The sequence below is a fragment of the Marmota monax genome, unplaced genomic scaffold (genome assembly GCF_021218885.2).
Source record: "Marmota monax isolate L192 unplaced genomic scaffold, Marmota_monax_Labrador192_F-V1.1 WCK01_AAM20220418_F8-fsc00125, whole genome shotgun sequence".
NCBI lineage: Eukaryota > Metazoa > Chordata > Mammalia > Rodentia > Sciuridae > Marmota > Marmota monax.
In genome coordinates, this window is record NW_026695235.1 from 3,641,566 (window position 1) to 3,660,415 (window position 18,850).

The 18,850-nt window shown below is 35.5% G+C and overlaps 3 protein-coding genes across 7 annotated transcripts in view; 1 reads left to right on the forward strand and 2 right to left on the reverse strand.

The window, feature by feature from the left end:
• Son (SON DNA and RNA binding protein) overlaps positions 1–1,529 on the forward strand; it is a 31,802-nt gene extending 30,273 nt beyond the window's left edge. Inside the window, exon 12 of one of the 2 annotated variants that reach the window (XM_046439278.2) lies at positions 465–1,529. In XM_046439278.2, coding sequence (XP_046295234.1) covers positions 465–623 — 159 coding nt within the window. In that variant the 3' untranslated portion in view covers positions 624–1,529. Of the gene's footprint in view, positions 1–411 lie in introns of both variants that reach the window. The other variant, XM_046439279.2, reaches the window with a different exon arrangement.
• Positions 1,530–1,895: 366 nt separating this feature from the next.
• Donson (DNA replication fork stabilization factor DONSON) lies at positions 1,896–10,376 on the reverse strand. Its single transcript, XM_046439285.2, has 10 exons — positions 10,019–10,376; positions 9,310–9,390; positions 8,236–8,439; positions 7,143–7,321; positions 6,068–6,246; positions 5,272–5,350; positions 5,054–5,158; positions 4,420–4,618; positions 2,873–3,085; positions 1,896–2,380 (listed from the first exon to the last, which is right to left on the reverse strand). Exons 1-10 carry the CDS (start codon positions 10,325–10,327, stop codon positions 2,243–2,245), a joined length of 1,686 nt encoding a protein of 561 aa, XP_046295241.1. The 5' UTR covers positions 10,328–10,376; the 3' UTR covers positions 1,896–2,242.
• Positions 10,377–10,890: 514 nt separating this feature from the next.
• Cryzl1 (crystallin zeta like 1) overlaps positions 10,891–18,850 on the reverse strand; it is a 32,103-nt gene continuing 24,143 nt past the window's right edge. For 2 of the 4 annotated variants that reach the window (XM_046439286.2, XM_046439288.2), the window contains exons 9-13: positions 18,036–18,134; positions 16,676–16,797; positions 15,509–15,614; positions 11,974–12,019; positions 10,891–11,484 (exon numbers count right to left, since the gene is read on the reverse strand). In XM_046439286.2, coding sequence (XP_046295242.1) covers positions 11,385–11,484; positions 11,974–12,019; positions 15,509–15,614; positions 16,676–16,797; positions 18,036–18,134 — 473 coding nt within the window. In that variant the 3' untranslated portion in view covers positions 10,891–11,384. Of the gene's footprint in view, positions 11,485–11,973; positions 12,176–15,508; positions 15,615–16,675; positions 16,798–18,035; positions 18,135–18,850 lie in introns of all 4 variants that reach the window. The other 2 variants (XM_046439287.2, XR_006850699.2) reach the window with 2 other exon arrangements.

Consider the following 18,850-nt stretch of genomic DNA (forward strand, 5'->3'; position numbering starts at 1 on the left):
ATGTTATTATTTTGGTGACTTAAAAGTTAAGAGGGTAATATAATATTATTAGTCTGTGGGTTGGGGGTGTATGTGTGTGGGTAGATTGGTTGGATTTTTTGAAAGATTGGGCAGAATCTGGTAAACAAGTTGTTCATATTTTCTAGTGGAACGTGGGAAGTTAATCTAGTACTTTCATCAGGTTGTTGGTTTTTTTTTTTTTGTTTTCATATTTTAATTTTAAGTTGGAAAACTGCTCTTAACTTGCAGTCCCTTTTTGCAAATCATTTGGCTTTTTCTGGGCTGACATTAATTTACATAGTATGGGTTTTATATTTTTGTAAATTATTTTTCTAGCATTTAGTGAAAAAATACAAAGCTAATAGATATTAAAGTTTGATGCTGTTCTTATTGTATGTTTTTCTTGAATAGGTATTGAGAAATGGAAGCCCTTACCAGCCCAATTGTATGTTTTTCTTGAATAGGTATTGATAAATGGAAGCGCTTACCAGCCCAGCTTTGCCAGCCCTAATAAGAAGCATGCTAAAGCCACAGCAGCTACTGTGGTTCTTCAAGCAATGGGCCTTGTACCAAAGGACCTCATGGCTAATGCCACTTGCTTCAGGAGTGCCTCACGTAGATAGATTGAGGTTTTATATTAATCATTTCAGATAATTTTACTCTGCATCACAATGTATTTCCTCTTTAATGTTGTAAATATTTGGCAATTTAAGACATTGTGTAAAAAGCAATCTGTACAAACATCTCCAGGCTTTGATTTTTGTACCATGGAAATTGTATTTAACCATACAGGGTTTTGGTATGTTTATATTGTTTACCTTAGTGATGTATTTGTTTAAGTGGCTAACATCCAAACAATTGTTTGAAGGCATCAGTAATCTTCAGTGTGGAATGTTAAATAACGCTTTTATACTGTATTTTGTACTATGATGTAACTCCCTTCCTTATGGCTAGGCTGCTGTAACACTTGCCTGTAATCAGTGAAGGGCTGTGCACCTTGTACTATTTCTCAATGGGTTCTGCTGGACAGATACTGGGCCAGTGTTATTGAGGTAATCAAGCAAGATCTGTTCCACAGGGCTAATGCCACCATCTCCCCTTAAAATTTTGTAGAGGTTATAAAAAGAAAGTGGTATGTTGTGTGATGATCAGCACTAAGTCCTGCATTCCCATTTAAGCCACTTGGGTCATAAGAAGGGGTGTCAAAATGAAGTCTGATTAGAATTTACTGCAGAGGCCAAGTACATTTAGTATGGCTTGAGTTGTGATATAGTTTTACTTTGATGTGCATTTTGAATTTCAGCTACACCTAGATAGACGTAAATTGATAATTAAAATGCTGTAACCAACTTATCTAATAAAATTGGCAACCAGCCACTATTTTGTTGACTATGAGAAAGTTTAAATTTATGTTAATTTTTAGGGTCTGATAGAATATTTCATGTGTATTACAGTGGTATTCATATGCTATGTCTCTAAACTTTATTTTCAAAAGCTCAAGGCCCAAATACAAACTTCTCTGGAATAAATGTGGTGTTTTATTTTCTCGATTATGAAGTGAACACATCTTCACTAATACTATTTCTTTACCCAGTGCCTTTGATCTCCAACCATGTTTATATGAAAATACTTTTACACACATGCATATACACACAACACATGCACACAAAAGAAAATGAAATGCTACTTTGTCATAATAGGCATACGATTAGAATATCCTTTTAAAACTTGATATATCAACTACCAGTAGGAAATATATCAGGTAGGTACATCACCAACCAGCTCCACATATTGCCTATGTTTATTTTCTACCATTTTTAATAAAACAAGTCTGTTACTCTTAGGAAAATTACTAAAGTAATATTTTTGCCCTGACACCATTAGTCACAATGCCATGAAATAACTGTCAATTTTAATTGTTTTCTACTCAGTGTACAGTTGGGACTATAGCGATATAAAATTCTCAAATTATTTGAGGTTTTTAAAAAATGCATCGTCTTCATACCTCAAAATCTAGTTTCAAAACAGTAAAAGGAAAATGATTTAAAGCCTTAATGCTATTGCTCAGTGCATGTAATAAAAGTTAATATAGAAAGTTAATGTTCATAAACACTTGAACATCTTTAAGTATATTCATTTCTTTAACTTCCAAAATGAACTTTAAAGCCAAAGGTATAAGAATCTTGAATTTCCTTGCTTTTTTTTTTTTCCTCAAAGATTCCTTTTAGGCTTACTTTGGTGCTCAGGATCTCCAATTACACATGTAGTCATTCATTTCCACTTTCCGTAAAGATGATTTCCCCAGTAATGGTATTTGACTAAGTTGCTCCAGAGTCTTCGGGTGCAACCCACAGTTAGTAAGCTCCTTATGAACAACTTCCTGTGGAAATAATGTATATGTCGTTAAAAAGCACGTTTTCTCTGAAACTTGATTTTAAATAATTACCATGAGAATTTTGACAGATGGCCCATTTGTGTAATTAATCGTATATACAGAAGTCAATCCTAAGAATTTGTATACAGTAATAAAGTCTTAAAATATTAAATGTTATTTTTATAGGAAAATATGGTTAAGTAAATACCCATAGTAAAAATGTTTACATAAAACTACAAAAGAATCTGCACTATTAACCTTTGAGTCAGAGCAATGGTAAAACTCATCTTCAAGTTTTGAAAGTTCTTAGTCATCATTAGTAGCCTAAATTCAAAAAATTTACCCACAAAAATTACATGTAGACATGATTTTTCCTTTTTGCAATTCTTAATTAGCAGTCTCACAACTTTAAACAAATTCAGCTCACTATAAATTATTTCCTTCAGTTAGAGGAAATTACCTATAATGAAAATGGTCTGTTGATAGGGGTGTACTTACTTTATCCAGTATTTTTTCCAGTGGCAGGCGGATATTGAATACAGCTGTTGGCTCATGTGGATATAGTCCTGCAGAGAATGACCCACTCTGTGATGATTTGAGTAGCATGGTCATAGAGTGTAGAGCATGAGGCATGATTGGACCTGTAATCTCCATACTAAATTGATCTTTGTATCCAGAAAGAGCTTGTGTCTTTACATTAATACTTCGTGCCTTCATAAGAAAAAAAAGGGAAATTACGATCACCATCTCTCAAGCATTTGTTCCTTAGAAGTGCACTCAAAACATTTTCATTTGGGGTTTCTTCTCTAATAATTATGGAAAATAATTTTCAAGACATCAATACATTATTATGAGTAAAAATGTTTAGTAAATTTTCAGTATCTCCAGTATCCTCTGTATGAGATTTCCAATACATTTTTTTTCATATAGCATTTTATCTAATTATTTACTTATTGACAATATAGAATACTGGGGAAAATCAATTCTATTGCTGTTAAGAGAATATATATTTCAATACAGATATACATTTTTTTTTCATTTAACCAATGATCCAGTTTCTGAGATCTATGACATGACATTCTTGACTATGTCTTTGCCTTGGTGAATAAATGAGATTAACTGTCCTTAAATGGCAAGAAAGGAGACTAAGGGAGTGGGGTTGTGGCTCACTGGTAGAGCCCTTGCTTAGAATGTGCGAGGCACTGGGTTCGACTCTCAGCACCACATATAAATAAAGGTTCATCAACTAATATTTTTTTTTTTTTTAAAAAAGGTTAAAACCAAAATGTGTTTACTGTCAATTATACTTTATTCATTAAAAGTTTTCATATAATTCAAGTAAAATCAATGTCATAAATTTTCAGGTATTTCTTTGATATATATAACTGTTATATCAAAGACTTTTTTACAGGGAGAAAAACAAAACACATGTTAAGTACAACACTGCTAGGAGTTATTTTTTAAAGACAAAGAATTTATCATATTGGAGCTGGGCACAGTGGCACATGCCTGTAATCCCAGCAACTCAGGAGGCTGAGACAGGAGAATCCTGAGTTCAAAGGCAGCCTCAGCAACAGTTAGGCACTAAGCAACTCGGTGAGAACCTGTCTCTAAATAAAATACAAAATAGGGCTGGGAGTGTGGTTCAGTGGTTGAGTACTCCTGAGACTGGCTGAGGCAGAAGGATCACGAGTTCAAAGCCAGCCTCAGCAGAAGCAAGGTGCTAAGCAACTCAGACCTTGTCTCTAAATAAAACACAAAATAGGGCTGAGGATGTGGCTCAATGGCCCTAGAGTTAAATCCCTGGTACCCACTCATCCCCCGCAAAAAGTATGACAGTAGGGCTGTGATTGTGCCTCAGTGGTAGAGAGTTTGCCTAGCATGTATGAAGAACGGGGTTTGCTCCTTAGCACCAGATAGCAATAAATAAAGGTACTGTGTTCATCTACAATTTAAACAATTTTAAAAAGAATCGTATCTTCAAAAAGTTCCTCTTAGAAGGTAGGTTATAGGAATTCGTGAAGTGTATAATTTCTTTTAATTACCTTAAGCATTTGCATTGTGGCACCTCGGAAAGCTACAGGGGATAAAAGGGTTGGTGGAAGTCCTGCCTGTGCACCTGAGGTAGCAACTAAACTCTTGCAGTTGATCAAAAAGTTCAGCAGTGTAAAGGTGTTGATTCCTTTCACCAACACAACAGACTCAGGTCTGTGGTCCATTTGCACTTCGTGTTTCTCTTTACGGCTGAAGATGACAATCAAGGAAATTACAAAAGCAAATCCCACACCAATGGGAAAATAGTTACCTTCATTCTTAATCACCTGTGACCCATTTTCCCAAACAAAATGAGAACGTTACCACTTCCTCTTCACTGCTTTCATAAGTTTGAAATCCACTTAACGTTGGCCACTTCAATTTGCTAGAAACTGGTAACTGATAAAAACTGAATTCATTCTCTAGTCAAAAACTTCTCCCACATACTTAGCCAACATGAAATGTTTTCACTTAAAAATCATTTAATAGTTCAGAGTTTATTGATATCTAGGGTCCTGTGTCTTAATGTCATAATGGAGAGTTAGATTTAATATGATCTAAAGATAACTTAAGATTAGTTATTTTAAACTCCCAATGTTAAACTGCTCATAATTTAGTAAAAATTAGTTGTAATTAAAAGGATACAGCTTGATAGAGTGTATATCTGGCTTTTTAATTTTATCTTGTACACCCATCTCTTCCAGCCAAGAAAAACTCTCTTCTTCATCTTCATCACTTATTGCTTGCTCCCTATGAAATTGCTACAGTTAGAGTTCCTTATTTAACAAACCTGTTACTTTTACAAATCTATTTCACTAACTCATAGTCACTGGACTATGTAAAAGCTTATTGTAATCACATACTCCCCAAGTCCCATGCTTGTTCCATGAGCTTTCTTCTTTTGGTCATTTTCTTCTATTAAAGGCAAAGAAAATTCAATACCTGTATGAAAAAAACAAGTCAGTTTCTTCAAACTTTGACAGTAGTCCACAACACACAGACATATGCACACATGTCCTTGAAACAAAAGGCTCAGAAAAACAATGTTACTACATGTGATACTTTTTCATAAGTTATACTGTGTTACAGTTCACTTTTTAAGTGTTGATTAAATCTACTAAACAGATCTCATGATTACTGATAGGCTGACCAGTTTAAAAATGAAGTTATTGAGATGGTGGAATGAGATGGACATCATTACCCTAAGTACATGTAGGAAGATACGAATGGTGAGACTCTGTGTACAACTGGAGACATGAAAAATTGTGCTCTTTTTGTGTACTATGAATTGAAATGCATTCTGCTATCATATATAACAAATCAGAATAAATTAATAAATTTTTTAAAAATGAAGTTTTTCAGGAGGTAATTTAAATGTAGTATGAAAGAATTTCTAGAAGAGTATATTAAGATGGTAACTTTGTGGCCCAATTGTGCTAAAGTTTTACTTAGGAGATTAGAGAAGGGTACACTATTAACTCAAAGTTATGTGAAATGGACAGCTCATTCAATTGCAGGAAAAAAAAATGTTTCTTCAAATAATACTAGTAATTAAATGTTAAAGAAATTCAAATTGTAGCTTTTAAAATTTTATATATACAAATTTTTACTATATATTAAGTGCAGTATAGTATCCCTACTGCAAATCTAAACTTTTACCTTCATTTTTCATAGCTTCTCTTAAACCTCTAGTTGTAGGAGATATTAGAGCTGTTATCACATTACTTCCTGCGAATCCTGCTGCTCGGAACAGCACAGTAAACTGATAGGTACAAACGTAGAAATAGGGGCAAAGTTTTGTCTTCAGCAGGTTATACAGAGAAGTAAAGCTCACAGACCTATAAAGCAAAAGAATTTTCCTTAGATATTATTAAAACATTTACTTAAATGTTTAAGGTTTTGTATAGTTTGGTCTGACACCTTGCTTAAAACAAATGTTTTAGTTTCTGGTTTGAAATTTTGCAGTTAGGTACAATTTGGTTTTAAAAAACTAGAATTAAGGGGCTGGGGTTGTGGCTCAGAGGTAGAGTGCTTGCCTTGCACACATGAGGCACTGGTTTCAATCCTCAGCTCCACTTAAAATAAATAAGTAAAATAAAGGTACTGTGTTCATGTTCAATGAAGAAAAATTAAAGACTGAAATAACAGGAACTCACGGATAACTTCTTAATACTTTAATAGTGTTTATCTGCTACCCTTTTTCTTAACAAAACTTAATTGAGCTGTCATGCATACCTATAATTCCAGAACTTGGGAGATTGAGGCAGGAGGATCTCAAGGCCAGCCTCAGCAACTTTGTGATATCCTGTCAAAGAATAAAAAGGGCTGGCGGGTGGGAGTGTAACTCAGTGACAGAGCACTCCTGGGTCCAACCCCTACTACCAGACCAAAAACAAAACAAAACAAAAAAATAACCTTAATTGATTGATAACTAGCTGTTAAGTTTCTCTTGGCAACTTATGCTAATGAGAAGAGCAGCAGCCACTGATAAGTAACATTAAATAATTATTCCTATCTGTATTTATTGTATGTATGTATATATATATATATTTTTTTTTTCATATTTTGATAAAGAGTGATAAGAGCTAAAAGAAGCAAACAGTTTAAATGTTTGGTTATTAAAATTCAGGGCAGTGAGATCCTTCTACCAGTCTATATTTCCATAAGGAAAGGATACCGCTAAAATAAAAATTCACCACTGAATTGCACAAATTTTGTTTTGAACTAATCTTACCAGTCACTCATTAAAATGTGTTGCATTGCTTCATCATTTGACCAAGGAATTGTCTTTCCAGCCATTTTTCTATCAGCTCCAATACGAGGGAAGAGTGGTAGCCAAGACAAGGCCGGGTGGAGCCAATAGATAAGGCTCTGCTGGAAGGCACAACGGAGCTCAGTGGAGAGTTTAGGATCCTAAAATCCAGAAGGGATAGTGCGTCACTTTTGACCCATGAGAAGTACAGAATTTCACCAGAGACAATGTGTATCAAACATTTAATCTACGAAGTTTGATTGCTTTTTATGGAAAAGCATTACTGTTACAGGGGCTGAAATATAGTTTATCTTTGGCAAACCTTTCTGTCGAGCAATTAGTCTGCTAAACATATCAGAAGGAACACACAAATAACACAGATGGCAACATTCTCCTGTTTCTACTACCCTTAAAAACAAAAACTGTATTTTCTTTCATAAGCAGGAGAAGTATGTTTGTATAGAGAGCACTATGCTATACATAATCCCTGTACCCCACAGAAACACTTTCAAAAATAGTCAGTGTACACCGGTAATGCATATGACAATCCTCCTGATTTATTGAAACAGATATACAAAGTTTTAAGTAATTCTTTTTAACTTAGTTTGAGTTGATGAGCTGCTTCGAAGCAATAAAATTGTATTTCTCTAGAACCACTCTAGAACTCTAAATTTACAATAGACCATTACCTAGGTAGTGATATCAGTGCATATCTAAAAAGACTATATATTCTATACAAGAAAACCAGTAAAATCCACTGCTCTTGTAACCTAGTCAATTGCTTTTCATTTCCTTTTATTTTCTCTCCAAAAAAAGCATTAGAAAAGAATGGTTTGATGCCTCTACCACTGATTAATTCTCAGGACAGGTTTCTCTATTTAATGGGCTATTATACAATCTCTCAAAAATGTGTATGAAAGCACCATTTGGAAGGTACAAAATTCCCCAACTCTTTTTATCTTTAGATATCAGAAGAAAAACTTAATGGGAAGAAATCTCTCTGATATTTTACAGAAGCATTTTTAAAATACTTTATTGGCTACTTTAAAACAAAGTTATTTTATTTCAGAATTACCTTTATACTTTGAGGCAAAGTAACTTCTGTTGCTCTACAATGCTGAACAAGACCTTGAGCCTCCTCTTGTGCTTTCAGATGATCTGCCCAGGTAAAGGGTTGAGAAGAGGTGACAAGGAGTCGGGTTTTAATACTCCAGTCCACAGGTAACTCAGTATTTTCTGAGAATGGAGTATCCAATTCAGAAAAAGATATGTGTGAAGCCTTTTAAAAGAAAATGAAAACACAAAAATCTGTAGAGTTTCAAGAAAAACTCTTTAATCTAAATATTTTATTAATTAACATATCTACAGTCTCTGAATAGCAGAATTATATAAACTGTATACTAAATATCATTAAAAATACACTACACACTGAAAAATTCTGGAAGGTGCTATATTGACCTATTAATAGTAGTTTTCTCTAAGAAACAAAAATGTGTTGTTGGAATGGAACTTATTTCATTTTTTAGTTTTTACTAAAAAGAACACTTATATGGTACTACAGATGTTGCTATCAAAGTAGAAATCTTCCCAATGTCTGATAAAGTACCTAAAGCCTTTGAATCTCTGGAACTTAGGCTAAGCTGCTCTTCCTGCAGGTAACTTTAGGTAGGTCCCTTAAAGGCCATATTTCAGAATCATTTTCTGATCTCAAAAATCTACCATTAACCTGTTTTGCGGTCTTTTCAAGTCAACATTATCTACAGTACAAGAATTCTTGTAGATAAGGTATTGTGTGGAGGTAACCAGAGGATTTGTTTGAAGATTTAGTAAAGGATCAAGTTGAATTAGTAGCTTAGTATGGAGGGGTTCCTCTGAGTGATAAGCTCAAGAAAGAAGAGTGTTAAAAAACTGATGGGGGTAAAGGGCAACCAACAACTCTCATCCACTATGCCTACTTTAATTCTGGTGACCATTACAGCAATACTTACTATAACATACCAAGTCCTTTATCTTGGCTGATGACATCTTTTTAACTCTGGTACAAAGATAATCACTTTCAAGTATCTCTGCAAAACTATTTTTCAAGCAAAATGCTTCTGAGGATGCATTTATAAAAACATACATTCTAATGATATTTAAAAAGTATTACCTGGGATAGTTCCGTAGCTGTTGTTCTTTCAGATAACGTCTCTTCCCATAGCATATCATTTTCTTGATTGGTATCTGAAAACTGAGGATAAGAAAATTGTCCTTTTAAAACTTAAATAATGCTAAAATTTGCTTTGAATGGGTACAGAGGCTCACCTGGCAAACCACCTTCTCAGTAAATGCCAGTGCACACAAATTTATATACACTCCATTCAATCCTATCAGTTTTTTCACTTTGGGTCTGAACTTTAACATTAAAATTAATAGGGAAAAAGGCCAGTTTTGTGCATTTAATAACTGACATACAAACTTTACGCTAAAAGACCCAAAAGGCTTCAGATTAAGACAAATGCTCGTGAATTCTTAACAGATTTATCCTCACTATTCCTCCATCCCGCGTAGTTTTGTGTGCGAGAGAAGCACCGTGCCGTCCAAGCTGCCCTCCAGGACCGGTTCTAAGGCTTTCTTGCGCTCTCTCGCAGTTTACGTCCACGCTGGAGCAGAGGCGCCGCACCTGGGGCAGCCTCCACAAACCCCGTCTTTCAAGAGCATCGGCCCCCGAGGCTCAGAGGACCCTCAGGCCACAGGCGACAGAAACTCTGCGAGCCCATTTCTCTGCCCCGAACGTTAGAACTTCCCGTCCCTAATTCACAGCTGACCCCACCAGAAAAGATGACAGCCCCTCGCCTGGCAGACACGGAGACACTCACCGAGCTCGGCGCCTCCGGGTGGCTGCGGGGCAGCCCGTCCGAGGCCTCCGCGGCGACCCGCAGCCGGTTGTCCAGGCGGGCGAAAGGGTTCCTGCGGGCCGCGGTCGGACCGCCGATTCTGCCAGCAGCGGCCGGGAAGGGGCGGAGGAGCAGCCCGGCCGCCAAGGCGGCGCGGCGAGGCGTCGGCTCCCGCAGCTCGAGGGGGCTGGAGGCGGCGGCCTTCTGGCTCCGGGACCTTCTCCTTCGGAGCCGCACTATCTCCGGCGGCCTTTTGAAGCTGGGCGAGTAGCCGGGTACCGAAAGGGCCATGACGCGAAGCGGCTGAGGCCGACGGACCGCCCAGCAAGCACTTCCCGCGCGCCGCGGCCCCGCCCCCGACGTGGCCCCGCCCCCGCCCCCGCGCGCCGCCGCGGGACGTGCGCGGCAGGCAGGCCTCCCGCGAGGTCCCGCCCCCGGCTGCGTTCCTCAGGGCGCTCCAGCCAGGTTCTGGGCTGTGGTCCTGCCGTGAGACGAGGCGACTGCGGGCAGCACTTGGCCCAGGGCAGGTGTGCACTACCCCACTGGGCATCGAAATGGCTGAACGCTACTCAAGTCTGCAGTAGGGAAGTCATCACCAGGGGTAGCGGTCTGGCTCTGGGGCCGCTGTGATGGGCTGCTGCGTCCATAGAGGTGGTGACAGGGCCAGCGCCTACCCCATGCCCTCCTTCCCCAACAGAGAACTCAGAAAACAGCACACTTCAAGCTCAGTACCCTTTTCCCAAGGCCAGGCAGTCCCAGCCCTTCACGCAAATTCTCCACAGCTCCCACAGGACAAGTTCCTGTGATCCTTGTTCCTGAAGAAACTCGAAATGAATGAATATTTCAAAACAAAATTTAAGTGTATATGAGTTAGATACTTTTGAGACCTGAAAATATATTGAAAAACTTGAATTTTGACAGCACAGAAAGGCTTGTTAAGTTGTTTAAAATGGAATTAATACATAATTAACAGCATTACTTTCACAGTATAACAAGGCCTGTAACAGGCTCAGTAGAATGGTGTGGATTTTGCTGAAAGCAGAAGTTTTTCCCATTAGAAGAATTTTATAGGAGAGGAAAATGTGTGGGGAAAAAAAAAAACAAAATTAAAAATGGCTTCCAGAGTACCCCCTTCAAATGCTATAGAATTATCTTGGATCATCTGCACAATAAATTGGAAAATATTTTTCAAATACGTCAAATAACCAAACATCTTGTGAACCAGAAAACATGCTTAAACACTGAACAACTTGCTTTTATCTTCCTTGATTTTTCCCAATTTCCAAGGAAAACTCTGGCTTCAAATACTGTGATGGTTCATCCAGCTGAGGTCTGAGAAAGAAGAAGATTAAAATTGAACAACTTGCTTTTTTCTTCCTTGATTTTTTTGAACAACTTCCATGGAAACTTTTGCCTCGTACAGTGGAATAGGTTCATCCAACTGAGGTCTGGAGAGAAAAATTATTACAAACGTCACAAATGTTCAGAACACACTGGACAATAGTTGACAGTTTCCTTAGTTTAGCTATATTATTTTAAAATAGGTCAAACTTGTCCATTAGTATTCCACTGTTAAAATTGGTTAAATTTTCAAGGGGAAAAATACCTTCTTTATCCATTCTAAGTGGTAAACTGATTCAACTTAAACATATTGTATTTTTCCCTCTTTTCAAGCTATGGATTATTTGGGAGGGGTGATGAGAAAATGCAAAGAGTGAAGTACAGAAAGGAACAGAAGGCAGGAAACTCATAGGACATTTCTATCTTCGGGTAAACTTACTGGTATAACACCAGATATACTTTGAGAAATATTAAGCGGTAAATGTTTATCTAAACTAAATAAGATATGGAGGCAACAGGTATACTGCAAAAGCTGAAACAAAAACATTATCTCCTGGAGAATAGAAAAATAAAAATGATTTGGCACTTTAGCATACCTAAAAACACCAGCTGATAACTTCTCCATCACATCTTTTAAAATGCGTAGCTGGAAGGATTGTTAAGGTGGCAACATTAAAGAGAAAGGACTAAAAACATTCAATAGGCTGAAGAAACTAGGCAGGTCAGTTCTTTTTCAAGTTTTGCACTCTCAGAAATTCAAAATGTTGTTACAGAAATTCTGTAAGCTGTCAAGTTTACCTGTAAAACAGGAATGATTTGAGAGAGTTGGTATTACTAAGTCTAAATTTCTAAGTACAGGTGGGAAGAGCAGCAAGCCTAAGGGATGACCACTTTTATACCAATGAATGAATGCAGAATGATGTATTTAGCACTTACTTTTTACATCTTACATCTGGTTGGTAACAGACCAAAGTATGTGTGATATATGTCACTAACAGAATCAAAATTATGTAAAATGAAAAAATCTTTTTTGGGAACTTAAGTGAAATCATAATATTGAGATCAAAACTATGTGATTGCTAATACTGAAGAATTATTTAAGGCATAGAATCGAAAAGCTGGAAGGAGTTGTCTATGTTAAATCAAGCAACAACAAGCTTATGTGAAGTGATTGAGGGGCCTCTGTACAAGTGAGAACTAAAGACTGATTCAGGACTTTAGAAAACATAAATTAGAAAATATGATCATAAGTCCTTTTAAAAGAGGAATGACCTAAAGAACATTAATTCACATATTCACATCCCTGCAAATGTCTTTATACTTCTGTTACTGAAATTGCTGGGTGCATTGGCTCATGTCTGTAATCCCAGAGATTCAGGATGCTGAGGCAAGGCCTTGTCTCAAAAAAACAGAGTCTGTAGGATGTAGTTCAGTGATAGAGTGTCCTTGGATACAATATCCAGTACTACCAAACAAACAAAAGAAAAATAAATTGTTGTGTGTGTGTGTGTGTGTGTGTGCGTGTATGTGTATATATATATACACACACACATATAGATGCCCTATGACTTATGATGGGATTTTGTCCCAATAAATCCACTCTAATCTAAACATATCATAAATCAAAAGTACATTTAATAATAACCTACCAAATATCCTGTTTAGCAACACAGTACACTGCAGAGTATTGGTTGTTTCTCCTCATGATCTTGCAGCTGACTGGAAGATACATCTTGTTGTTGCTGCCCAGCATTGCAAGAAAATGCAGTGTATTGTACTGCATATGGCTAGCCCAGGAAAAGGTAAAAATTCAAAGTACAGGGCTGGGGCTGGGGCTGAGTGGTAGAGCGCCTGCCTTGCACAAGTGAGGCACTGGGTTCGATCCTCAGCACCACATAAAAACAAACGAAATGGAGGTATTTTGTCCATCTACAACTAAAAAATAAAAAAAACATTAAAATAAATTCAAAGTACAGAACTGGAGTTGTAGCTCAGTAGTAGAGCGCTTGCCTAGCATGTGTGTGAGGCACTGGATTCCATTCTCAGCACCACATATAAATAAGTAAATAAATAAAGCCCATTGACAACTAAAAAAAATTTTAAAAATTCAAAGTATGTTTTCTATTGAATGCATATTGCTTTGGCAACATAAAGTAAAAAATAACATAAAGTAAAAAAATCTTAAGATGAACCATCATTGAGTTGGAGACGGTCTGTATAGAGCATATATTTTTGATTTTGGAAAATTTAACATTATTTCATATAAACATGTCATATTTCAACCTGATCCAGGGATTTGCAAATAAGTTAAAATGTTCTCATCATAGATAGAAGTGGTTTGAGAGAATTAACACAGGAAAAACAGTCAACTTTGATTCTCACATGTAAGATTTAAAACACGCTAACTAATGTTATTTGCTTTTTGTGGATGGGTACTAGGGATTGAACCCATGAAATCACATCTCCTACCTTTTTATATATTTTTTGAGACAAGGTCTTCATAAGTTGCTTAAGACCTCCCTAAGTTGCTGGGGCTGACTTTTGAATTTGTGATCCTCGTGCCTCAGATTCCCTAGCCACTAGATTAGGTGGATGGCACCATGCTACTACTATTCGTAATAGTTATATAATATTCTCTATTGTTCATATCTTATGTTATCCTAGATAATTGTGATGCTGGACGTAATTTTTAAAATAAGGAAATAAAAAATTTATTAGAAAAATATTTAATCAAAATATTTTAGACTACTATATTTACTATAGGAAAGAGTTCTGAAATCTCCTTAACATGCAATACATTCAGTATCCTTATTACACATTATTATTATTATTTTTTTGTTTGGGGTACTGGGATTGAATCAGGCCCTGCACATGCTAGGCAGGTTCTCTACCACTGATCTATACCCTAGCCCTAAATATTACTATTTTAAACCTGTGAAATAAATCTTTCATTACTCCTAGAAGGGGCTGACCTCTCTACACATCACACACGTATAACTATGCACATTTGACAAAGGTAATGTATGGTGTTCAGTGGAGACAAATGTAAAGGTATGTAAATCTCTTCACACAAAAGTTATCTATCATAATAATGAGGATCTTTTTATCCAATACATTGAAACTTATTAAGTACAACCGTATATAAAATGGTGATCTTTGAAATAAAAGCAATTCTTAAGAGAAATTGACTCTCCTTGAGAGAATTTTGGACTTTTCTTTTTGAAATTGCTTTCACCTTCCTTCTCACAGGAAAACTTCTCATTACTTTCACCAAAACGGGAATGATTTGACTTCATTCACTAGATTTGTCTCTAATGACTTTTTGTTTTGGTGGTACAAGGGATTGAACCCAGGTGCACTTTACCATTGACCTACATTCTTCGCCATTTTTTTTTTTTTGAGACAGGGTCTCATTAAATTCCTGAGGTTGGCCTCAAACTTGCAATCCCACTTTAGCCTCCAGAGTAGTTGAGATTACAGGCATGCATCACCATGACCAACTGAATGATTTCTATTTTTAAAAATCCAGGTGCAGCCTCATGTGATGAAGATTTCTCAGCACTGATATTATAAAATACCAACTGTTTAGATAAGTACTGTTAATTTTTTTTTTGTGCAATGATACCTTCATCTAGGTAAGGTGTACACCTCTCAAGGCGACATGTGTAATGTCAGGTTAAAGAGAAAACCAAACCATCTTCCACATGACATTATGGTTTATTTCCGACCCTGAAAGGAGGGAGGCTTTCTGGGTGTGATTTTTTTTTTTTTTTTTAATGGTGCTGGGGATTGAACCCAGGGCCTTGTGCATATGAGCCAAGCACTCTACCAACTGAGCTATATCCCCAGCCCTCTGGGTGTGATTCTTGTTCTGCCATTTGATAGCTGTGTACTTGCACATATACTAACCTCTCTATCCTTCTTCAACTGTGAAACAGAGATAATAATACTTAAATCTCACGGATTGTTTTAACATTTAAACAAATACCTGCAAGACACTTGGAACACTGTTTGGCATACTCAAGGAGAGTTAACAGATAATTATTGTTCTTATTATCATATGAAAGAATTTATAAGTAGAGTACAAAGTAAATTTCAAGCCTAAAACAAGTCAGTAGAAGAAAAGGATATAAAGATATTTTCCCTGTTGTACATTTGACAAATTCCAAATTTCATCATTAAGAAAAGCCACCGTTGCTCCCTTGAGGAAAAGGCAATGGCTATCTGGAGGATCCAACTTGACAGAATAAACAAAGATCAATCAATTACTGTGAGCCTAAGAGCAGAAGGATGATTAGTAGCATAGCTAGAAAAAAATTAAATAATGTCCAAATTACAAAAACTCAGTAAACTTTAATAATATGTAAACTATAATGTTGGAGTAATGTTTTATTTTCAATTTTATGGTCCCAAATGATGAAGAAACAGCAAGGTGTATAGGTTAGATGAAGGACCAATCTAGAATCCTAGTACTGAAGTGGCTGAGGTATTACCAGTCACCTTCATAAGAATAGTAGAAAGTCAAGATTGGCATATGAGAATTATGGTATTGGCATATCACCCATTACATGTTAATTTGAATTCTACAGAAAAACATTTGGAAAATAACTTATTGATACATTTAAACAGTACTTCCAATTTAAATAATTAGGAAGTTGTATAATTTTATACAGAAATTTTTAAGTATATGTCAGTGATATTTGTTACTAAGAAAAGAGTAGTTTTTAATTTTTTTAAAAATTATTTTGGGGATTGAACACAAGGGCAATTTACCACTGAGTTACATCCCTAGCACTTTTATTTTTTATTGAAAACAGGGTTTTGCTAAGTTGCTTAGTGCCTAAATTGCTGAGGCTGTCCTTGAACCTGTGATCATCCTGCCTCAGCCTCCTAAGTTACTGTGATTACAGGCATGTGCCACTGTGCCCAGAAATCAAGTTTTTTTCTGGAATGGTGGGGATTGAACCTAGGGCCTTAAGCATGCAAGGCAAGCACTCTACCACTGAACTACATCCTCAGTCCTGAAATACAATTTAAAATTCAGAAGTCACTACTTTCAAATAACTAAATAAAATTATAATTCATTCTAACTGAAGAATTCTCATACTAGGCATTATTTTAACATTTTGGCCAACATGTATTTAACATAAAAAACAAACTACATTTCTTTAAACATAGGGTATAATTCAGAATTTGTATTAATTTAGCCATACCTTGCCTCAAACAAGATTTAGGCATTATTCTTTTTAATTACATTCCTTTGTTCTAACAGTAATGCTTTATTGTTTCTGATAATACCTGAAGGCTTTCTTCTCTTGTTATCCAATGGCCTCCAACACCAAGAAGCGTGATGATATCATGTTTATGTGGTAGTAGTTGTGATTTTATAGCTGGTTCATCATCTTTACTATATAATCTCACTTGTAAATGAATACAGAGAGAGAGAAAAGAGACATTTTATAATAATCTGACAAAAACTTGTTGTTCAAAAAGTTTTACTTTTTAATATGGTAATGTGGAGGCATTTTTCCTAGAACAAGGCAACACACAGTACATTCAGATACCTTAAATATACCTTTCATATTGAACATATTTATAAGATTTATTCTATATTTCATTATAAATGAAATAGTATGTTTGCATTTGGAAACTAAGGTAATATATAACATAATATATAGTTAAGTCTTGTAATGAATTAATTATAACAATGATGGCTTAAAACAGTGGGATGAGCTGCTTTCTAATTAAAGCATTCAGATTCAAAATAGTCATATGAGTTACTTGCAAATCTTGAAATTTAAATCTTGAAAATGGTTTAAGAAAAACAAAACCCACACATAATGGCCAAGGTGGTATTCACAACGAGGCACTGGGTTCAATTCTTAGCACCATATATTATATATAAAAAAAAAAGTCCATTGACAATTTAAAAAAATTAAAAAATATATATACATATATATGTGTGTGTGTGTGTATATATATATATATATATATATATATATATATATATATATACAGAAGTGTACAGATTAGGTGTTGAATAGATATTGGTTAAACTAAGAAAGTTCAAGAAGAGAGAAAACTTAAGAAACTTCTATATGTTTTCCAAATAGACACCACAGAAATCAACCATCCAAATAGAGGGCAGTCACATATAGCAGAAATGACTGCAAACAGACATCTGGATAATAATGTGTACTATATGGGACCAAATGAGATCACAGAAATAGGTTTCTTACAGAGATTTGTCTTCTGTTACTTAAACTTCAATGTCTATCCTTTCAGATACACAGTGATCACAATGGAATAATATGAGGAAACTCCAATTTATTTTACTTTATTTTTAAAAGTATTTTTTTTAGTGGTAGATGGACAAATATCTTTATTTATTTATTCATTTTTATGTGGTGCTGAGGATCAAATCCAGGGCCTCACACCTGTGAGGCAAGCACTCTATCACTGAGCTATAGTTCCAGTCCAGGAAGCTCCAATTTAAACAGACAAGTCTTTAGTTTAAAAAAAAAAAAAAAAAAGGCCTGGAATTAAACATCCAATTTAATAAATGCATTAACAATTATTCCCTGTTTTTTTTAATTTTCCCCTGAAATTCACCAAACTGAAAAAAACTAAATAGGCTACTGATTTTGTAGGTACCAACCTCCAGCATCTAGAACAATATCTACTCCCAGGCCTCCTGTTTCTTCCAAACAGCTTTCAGCAACATCAACCTTCCCATTCGATACATCAATCACTCGGGCTGTAAAGGACAGGAAATCAGGCAACTGTATTATTCTTTTTTTTTTTTAATTTTTTAAAAAAATTTTATTTATTAGCTGTTCAAAACATTTTTTTTAATTATTATTAGTTGTTCAAAACAAATTTTATTATTCTGTATGTGATCAACACAAGCCAATCAGGGGGAGAAAAAAAAATCTGTTTCCTGAAATGAGTTAAGCAGTTTAATTATTAAATATTAAATTTAAAGGGGAAAATTATATTAAATTATATTAAATTACATTTTCCCATTGAGCCTAATTTTGATAAGGTTCAATTCTAAATGAAGGGACTGATAAATTCAGTAAAATAAAAATATGAGCATTTTGTGGATAAAGTAGTCCAAGGATGGTCTGTGGAGGCAGAAGATTGCTCTCAATAGCTTAGTTTACATTACTAGAACTGAGAATCTGAAAACACAGAGATATATATGTATCATTCATAATACAATATGAATTGGAAGAGCAAGCAGTTTCTTAAATATGTTTAGATTTAATCATTTTTAAAGTTCAGTAATACAAAAGAATAGTTGTTCAACATGGTACTTATCTACTAGAAGCTGTTTTATCCTTTCTCAGTCACAGAACCCCTCCCCTTGCTACCCAAAATGGAGAAAAGTCCTGAAGGTAAGGAAAAGGAACATGATTATTTTTATCTGTTAGTGAAAATTAACTAATCTTAACTGGTTACTTTAAAAGT